General features: G+C 47.5%; 1 protein-coding gene across 6 annotated transcripts in view; it reads right to left on the bottom strand.

Moving 5' to 3' along the window:
* The window catches only part of RPS6KA5 (ribosomal protein S6 kinase A5), a 46,006-nt gene that overhangs the window by 27,729 nt on the left and 9,847 nt on the right, over nt 1-8,430 (bottom strand). For all 6 annotated transcript variants that reach the window (XM_018558502.1, XM_018558503.1, XM_018558507.1 and 3 more), the window contains exon 3: nt 6,734-6,849. In XM_018558502.1, the coding sequence (XP_018414004.1) occupies nt 6,734-6,849 (116 nt within the window). The remainder of the gene's footprint in view (nt 1-6,733; nt 6,850-8,430) is intronic.

Below are 8,430 nucleotides of genomic sequence, written 5' to 3'. Positions count from 1 at the left end.
TCGGATGCCTAATGCTAGTCTATCGGATGCCTAATGCTAGTCTATCGGATGCCCAATGCCAGTCTATCGGATGCCCAATGCCAGTCTATCGGATGCCCAATGCTAGTCTGTCGGATGCCCAATGCTAGTCTATCAAATGCCCAATGCTAGTCTATCAAATGCCCAATGCTAGTCTATCAAATGCCCAATGCTAGTCTATCGAATGCCCAATGCTAGTCTATGGGCAGGCGGGTGTAAAAGGACTGGTAGCCGTTTACACTTGGTTACTGTGACTCTGGCCAGATCCAGAAAAACAGACAGACAGAACAGAGTTCCATTGCAACAGACCTGATCGTGCCGTCCATTTATATCAGATTCCCCATAGACCGACATGGGGTCCAGTCATTTCAGGGTTTTTTCTCTACAGTGGTGACATCCGATCCGTACCTGTACGGATCCCCCCTGATTGGACAGTGTGAAATGGGCTTAAGGCCTCATTCACACGGACATGGACAGCCCTACAGCATGCATGTCCATGTGGAGACCTGCACCCGGGAGGGACAGGTGCTATGTGTAGCCACCTGTACATTTTATGACAGCACGAGGCTGCACGCGGCTACACACCAATCCTGAACTTACACATCCATACCTGTATAGTTGTGCAAGTTCGGTTCAGTGTGTAGATGCGTGCAGCCTCGTGTCAAAGAAATGTGCAGGTGGCTGCATGCGGCTACACGCAGCACCTGTCCCTCCCAGGATTCTGCAAGGATGTGCACATTGTACGGCTGTATGAATTGTACGGCCCATGAATGAGGCCTAAGCCAGCATATCTACCGAAGACAGTGGAGACTGGTGGCAGCAGGGGTAAGTATTGCCCTTTACTTTGCAGAAAAGCCTCCAAGGCTTCTGCATGGACATGCACATTGTACGGCTCTGCATCTCCATGTGAATGAGGCTTAAGCATTAGAGAGCGCTGCTGACCGGCTACCACAATATGGCACAGAGTGGAATGGGGGCAGCTTAGCTTGTGAAAGCGGAGACAGGAAACGCTGTGAGTACAGCGCTCCTGTCTCACCGACCACAGAGCAGATTGGAAAACAGAACGTTCTCCGGTATGCTCCCCGCTCTCCATCCTGAAGTCATTTGCCGTGGTCCTGGGTCCCCCAGAAGAGCGGGGCGGTAGGGGGACAATCAGGCTGCTACAAGTGATATGGGCAGCTGCATAGTCCCGCCGATCACTTGTACAAAATGAGCGGTGGCTTCCCTGCTCTACATTTAGCCCAGCTTGCCCGCAGCAGGGCTAAATGTAGAGAAACCACCTGCTCGTCGCTCGCTGGGGCGATAGGTATTGCGCACCCCTGCTATCCCCAACAAAATCCCAACACTAATTAACCAGTTTGCTAGATTAACATTTATTAGCACGATGCAATGTGCTGAGGGAACGTCAATCTCCATCTTTTTATGGAATAGGGAGCCTACAACATGAGGGATTCCAGTCTCCAGTCCACTGACAGCGCTAGTCTCATACTAACAATCTGGAGCCATGCTAACTAGTTTACCATCATGTGATCACCAAGACAGCCAATGATGGTGATCAAATGTGTTTGTTTACAAACCCGTCGCATCCCACTGACAGCTGCAACTCTTAGAGTGAAATATAGTGAGAAAGATTACAATGACATTTATTTAAAAAATGTAACAAAAAAGGGATTACAACTGGTTATTTGTAACATAACGAAAATTCGTGAAAAGATTGTGGCCATTGTTTAGCCTGTATTAAAAGTAAAATAACTTAAGTAGGCAAATTAGTTCAAATCATACCTGTGCAGTCCAACGAAGTGGGTTAACGCATGTTCCGTTAAGGCAGCCTATTCATTTGAACGCACCAGAACCAATTTAAAATTGGACCTGCATCATTTCTACCATGGTAGTAAACCACATGGCACCATAGCGTGTTACTGTGTGTTGTGGTGCATGTAATGCAGGTTGCATCGCGTGTCTGCGGATTATTGCGTTTCCGCTCCGTGGTGCTTGCACTGTGGTGCCGTTACCACAGCACAAGTCTTACGGGGACCTCATACTGATGCTGTTAAATTTGGTCTGGAAATTTAGGCTTTCATGACCCCTGATCATAAAAAGGGATAGATCCTATTCGGAATACTCACCTCATCCTGTACCAGAAGCCTCTCTGCCCTGAAAGCAAGGGCAGGTCCTGCACCGAAACCACACATTGCTGAGATTCCAACTGCAGAACAAACTGAGCTGTATATTTCAAGGTACTTGTTACAACCCAGCATATTACTTTAACTACAGCAATGCCTTCTTCAAAGAGATGATCAAACACATTCATCAAAATCCAGAACAAAAATAAACAGCTGAAAATGTTGTCTCATTGTTCCCCAAATATCTACTTTATAGAATACATCATTTTCATAGATGTGATGATGAAAAAAAAGTTAGAATCAGGTGTCTGCAGCAATAAATAAGCGCTGGAATAAATGGCAGTATCATTTCAGGATCTATCTGTGTTATACACCAGTGGATATGAATGCGGAGTTGGCCACAAGCGCAAAAGGAATTTTGTTTAATGGTTCCTCCACCCACTGTCCTAAACTCGTTGATCAAACTTGTGTTGGTATGCAAATGTCTTGTGTGAAAGGGCGATGATGCAGGAAGCATAATGGCTTTTGGTCAATATTGAGTGATTTTTGTACATATTCTTTTATAATAATAATCATATGAATATTCCTCATGATTTTTGTTTGTTGTAATTGCTGAGAGAAAGGGATATGGGGGGTGGGGGTGTCATCCACCTCCAAAAAGGATTGGCTCTGTATCTTTAGGCCCAGGTCCCACCTGGGCGTTTTTCCGCGTGTTCGTACTCGCGGAAAAACGCTCAAACAGGGAAATGCCATTATTTTCAATGTGCATGGTTCCCATCTGGGCGTTTTTCCGCAAGTACGAACGTGCGGGAAACCGCCCTACGCCCAAAGAAGTACATGTACTTCTTTGGGGCGTTTTGGTCGGGCGTTTCCATTGGGATACAGCCAAGTAGCCCTCGGAAATGCGCGTTTTCAATACGCCTAGGTGTGAACCCAGCCTTACATTTATTGAATAAAAAAAGCATAATGCACTAAATCTATTGAGGGACACAGGAAATTATTCATCTTCACGTTATACTGTTGTCTACAGGAGGACTGGACACAAGAAAACATGTAGGCCAGCCCAGGGTAGCCCCCACCTACCAACAGAATGCCTCAGTGTTGCAGCAAAGGGAGAGAGGGTGGGACCTGTGTCCCTCAATAGAATCCAAGAAAAACCCTATTTTCTTTCTCGTCCATTGAGGGACAGAAAGTCTTTTACCTTCAGCACAAGAGAAGTCCAACTGAGGGTTGGCCAACACAGCAAACAAATGCTAACAGGCCAAAGAAAACAACAAAGAAATTGGGACTGCCTACAACTCAAAGAGCCACCCGAAGGACCAAAGCTGGCAAAAGATGAGGCTGCAACGTCCACCTGGTAAAACTTGAACAGAAGACTAGGTGCCAACCTTGCAAATCTGAGAAACAATTGCTTGACGTCAAAAAGCCCTAGAAGCCGTCACAGGTCAAGTAGAGTATGCTTTGACGTGAAAGGTTGGACCGTGATCCTTGAGACCATAAACCTTGATGATGGTCTGCCTGAGCCAACTAGGAATGGTGAATTAAAAAGCCAGGGCACTTTTGCGGGGGTCCCCCCTGGGATGACAAAAAGAGAATCAGTCTTCTGGAAAGAAGCAATAGCTGAGAGATAAATTCTCACAGCCCCAAACACATCCAGCCAATGGAGGGACATTTCCCCCTGCTGAACTGAAGCCGGAAAGAGGGACAGCCAAACGTTGCCCTGGTTGAGGTGAAAGACAGAATCTACCAGGACGAGCAAGAAAGTCCTGGGCCTCAACACCTATGCAAAATATGGAAAGTATTCCTTGTAGGAAAGGAACGCTATTTCAGATACTTGCCTTGAAGAGGTGATGGCTACGAGGAATACCACCTTATGGGTGAATGTAGAGAAATGTCTCTAATAGGTGTTTGTGTTACACTCCTCCCAGCAGATAATGCCAGCACTCTGTCCCACAGCGTTAACCCCTTCCGCAGTAGAAACCATCAGGAAAGGGGAATAAAGGTGCCCAGAAACCTATGTAAATGAGGTTGCTGGCCCAACTGACCTACTCACTAAGTAAGTCTTCAGAAACAAGGCAAGCGCAGGGGCAATGCCAGTGCCTCTGGACCTGGAAAGCACTCAGGTTAGTTTGAGAGGTCCATCCTCATAGGACACTAGCATAAATCTGAGGTGTGCTGTTAGAAAGAGGGGTTTATCCTGGACAGACCTAAGGCTTTTTGCTTTTGCTTGCCAGAGTCCAATCCTCCTGCAGGTGGCAGTATAACCTGAAGCTTAAAGATTACCTGTATCCTTCAATGAACAAGAAAGATAAAAATTGTTGCACTCACAAGCAGTGAAGGGCTCGGGCGTGTTCGCAGCTCCACGTGCCGAGCCCGCCAGGAAGCTGAGAGCGCCAATCACAGGCACGGAGACATTTCCCGATCTCTGCAGCTGCAGACCGGGATAATGTCTCAGTACCTGTGATTGGCGCTGCGGCGCTGTCAGCTTCCTGGCGGGCTCGGCACGTGGAGCTGCGAACACGCCCGAGCCCAACACTACTCACAAGGTCACACTATGATCTCACTGTGAAAACAGAGATCACTGTTGACTGATTTTCTCATTTATCGCAGAATTGTTTAGGGGGTTTTTTTCCCCAGTAAAGTGACAAAATCTTTTTAATCAGTGCAATGCGTGCAACTGTGTCAAAGGCTGAGCTGAAGTGCAATTACAGAGCTTAAGGCCCCACCCTGATCTGTTGCAAGACTTTTCTTGGGTAATCAATCAGGTACATTAAGCGTGACCTGTACTTCACAGCTCCTGCACGTGCAGATGCCAACACAATTCAGATGATAGACCCGCATGGAAAAATGAAGGCAAAGTAACTTGGCCTGCGTTGTTTTGGAAAAGGCCAAAACTTACACTTCTTCTGTGATATTAAAGCTCCAGCTCTTGCCAAAAAAATGTATTATATCCTTTTTAGTTTTAGAAGGTGGAAGAATTAGAAAATAAATGCTGTTGGAGTTTCTGCTGGGGGGAATCCCCCCCCTCATCCAATACCCACCAGGAACATAGACAGCTAAAAAATGTGACAGAGTTTTTAACCCTTCACTATCGTATCACACATTGAATAAAACATTTTAGCTGCAGTTGGTCTTGAATTCAGCATGTCTTGGGCTCCTGGTTAGGTGAACAGTTCCAAGGTAACGGTCATGTGACTCTGTCAGGAGATCCTGAGGGACTGACATTTTTGCTGTAGGTCCCTGTGCATCACGCAGCCAGGCACCGACCATGGTAAGGTTATGGGTATTACAGAATAAAGGAAGATTTTCGGACTGATTCTTAAAACATCATGGCCGTGATTGTTTCATGGAGTTTTGCTTTAGAGGTAATGTGTCATGAAGCAAAGTGCGAAAAGTCTCAGGTGGAAGGTGCAATTCCTGGCTCTTCGGCCATATTACAGTCCCAGTGCAGCTTCCTGTCTGACTCAGACAAATACCTTGCTCCAAATTAGGTCTTGCCTCCTTCCTCTATCTATCCTATCCTCTGCTGAAATACTCTGCTCTGCTGGAGGACTTTGCTCCCTACTCTATAACTCTCCTCTCCTGATATACTCTGCTGGAGGACTCTGCTCCTTCCTCTGTCACTCTCCTCTCCTGATATACTCTGCTGGAGGACTCTGCTCCTTCCTCTATAACTCTCCTCTCCTGGAATACTCTGCTGGAGTACTCTGCTCCTTCCTCTGTACCTCTCCTCTCCTGATATACTCTGCTGGAGGACTCTGCTCCTTCCTCTATAACTCTCCTCTCCTGGAATACTCTGCTGGAGTACTCTGCTCCTTCCTCTGTACCTCTCCTCTCCTGATATACTCTGCTGGAGGACTCTGCTCCTTCCTCTATAACTCTCCTCTCCTGGAATACTCTGCTGGAGTACTCTGCTCCTTCCTCTGTACCTCTCCTCTCCTGATATACTCTGCTGGAGGACTCTGCTCCTTCCTCTATAACTCTCCTCTCCTGGAATACTCTGCTGGAGTACTCTGCTCCTTCCTCTGTACCTCTCCTCTCCTGATATACTCTGCTGGAGGACTCTGCTCCTTCCTCTATAACTCTCCTCTCCTGGAATACTCTGCTGGAGTACTCTGCTCCTTCCTCTGTACCTCTCCTCTCCTGATATACTCTGCTGGAGGACTCTGCTCCTTCCTCTATAACTCTCCTCTCCTGGAATACTCTGCTGGAGTACTCTGCTCCTTCCTCTGTACCTCTCCTCTCCTGATATACTCTGCTGGAGGACTCTGCTCCTTCCTCTATAACTCTCCTCTCCTGAAATACTCTGCACTGTTGGAGGACTCCTCTCTTTCCTTTACCTAATTATTTTCCCACTTACCTCCTTTCCCTTCCTTACGTCATCACACCAATTCTGCCACATGCAGCATTTTCTTACTTACAACATCAGCAGACTCAGCAGACCACTACCTCCCGCAAGGCCGACACCTCCTCTGCGGTGGCTATATAAAGATGCACCCAAATCTTTCGCTCCCCTCCCAAGCTCACAGACATTCTACCACTTTCCTGTAGATAAAGATGTTTAGATAAATAAAATAAAAAAATTGACCTACCTTATGCAAGTGTTCAAGGGCCAGTACAATTTCCCCAATATACATCTGAACTTCACGCTCTGTGAATTTCTCTCGCTGAGATAAATGAGTGAATAGTTCTCCACCATTAATGTAATCTGCAAAAAGCATATAAAAAACAAGCCAGCTAAAGCAGAATTTCACCCAAAAATGTTCAAGATTCTGCTGAGTTTGATAAATAAAACGGTAACAGAAACGCTAAAAGATTTTTCTATTCTGGAGAAAATGCTGCTCCAGATTCCCTTTAGTTTCGGCCACATGCAGGGAGGCATAGGATTTTGGTCATGTGACACCTGTAGAAGCGGGGGATCAGAGTTCAGATAGGCTTTCGCAGAGATGTGACCAAGCACCTTAGCCATATACTGTATGTCAATTACAAGGCACCGCGTGTCAGAAACAGGCCGACACACGATTTTATTAGGGCCGCCGGTCCCGAGCTTTGTACCGCGGCTCAGGCAGAAAAAACTTGGAGCCGCATTTCAGCCGGCCGCCCTCTGAGGACACCGCACCTCACTCTTGGGAAGCAGGTTTCTCCTCGCCGCTGCCTCTGGTCTTGGCGGTTCCGGTAAGTCCCGCTGTGTGTATTCGGGACTGACTGTGCGTGAGAGCACTACAAGTGTCAGCAGTCCCTGTCCATTTGATGGACAGGGACTGTTGACACTTGTAGTGCCCTCACACACAGGACTGTCATAAAATGGACAGGGACTGCTGACACTTGTAGTGCCCTCACGCACAGGACACAGGAAAGTAATATCATTATAGGACAGCCCTGGTGTCCTGTGTGTGCGGGGGCACTACCAGAGCCAGCAGTCCCTGTCCATAATATGACAGTCCTGGTGTCCTGTGTGTGCGAGGGCACTACAAGTGTCAGCAGTCCCTGTCCATTTTATGACAGTCCTGGTGTCCTGTGTGTGAGGGCACTACAAGTGTCAGCAGTCCCTGTCCATTTTATGACAGTCCTGGTGTCCTGTGTGTGAGGGCACTACAAGTGTCAGCAGTCCCTGTCCATTTTATGACAGTCCTGGTGTCCTGTGTGTGAGGGCACTACAAGTGCCTGCAGTCACTGTCCATAATATGACAGTCCTGGTGTCCTGTGTGTGCGAGGGCACTACAAGTGTCAGCAGTCCCTGTCCATTTTATGACAGTCCTGGTGTCCTGTGTGTGAGGGCACTACAAGTGTCAGAAGTCCCTGTCCATTTTATGACAATCCTGGTGTCCTGTGTGTGGGCACTACTAGTGTCAGCAGTCCCTGTCCATTTTATGACAATCCTGGTGTCCTGTGTGTGGGCACTACAAGTGTCAGCAGTCACTGTCTATTTTATGACAGTCCTGGTGTCCTGTGAGTGTGAGGGCACTACAAGTGTCAGCAGTCCCTGTCCATAATATGACAGTCCTGGTGTCCTGTGTGTGAGGGCACTACAAGTGCCTGCAGTCACTGTCCATAATATGACAGTCCTGGTGTCCTGTGTGTGCGAGGGCACTACAAGTGTCAGAGGTCCCTGTCCAATATATGACAGTCCTGGTGTCCTGTGTGTGTGGGCACTACAAGTGTCAGCAGTCCCTTTACATTTTATATATCAGTCCTGGTGTCCTGTGTGTGCGAGGGCACTACCAGTGTCCTCAGTCCCTGTCCATAATATGACAGTCCTGGTGTGCTGTGTGTCAGGGCACTACAAGTG

Source organism: Nanorana parkeri, unplaced genomic scaffold (assembly GCF_000935625.1).
Source record: "Nanorana parkeri isolate BGI_ZX_2015 unplaced genomic scaffold, ASM93562v1 scaffold344, whole genome shotgun sequence".
Lineage (NCBI taxonomy): Eukaryota > Metazoa > Chordata > Amphibia > Anura > Dicroglossidae > Nanorana > Nanorana parkeri.
The sequence above is the reverse complement of the archived record's forward strand: the minus strand, read 5'-3'. Positions and strand labels throughout refer to the sequence as shown.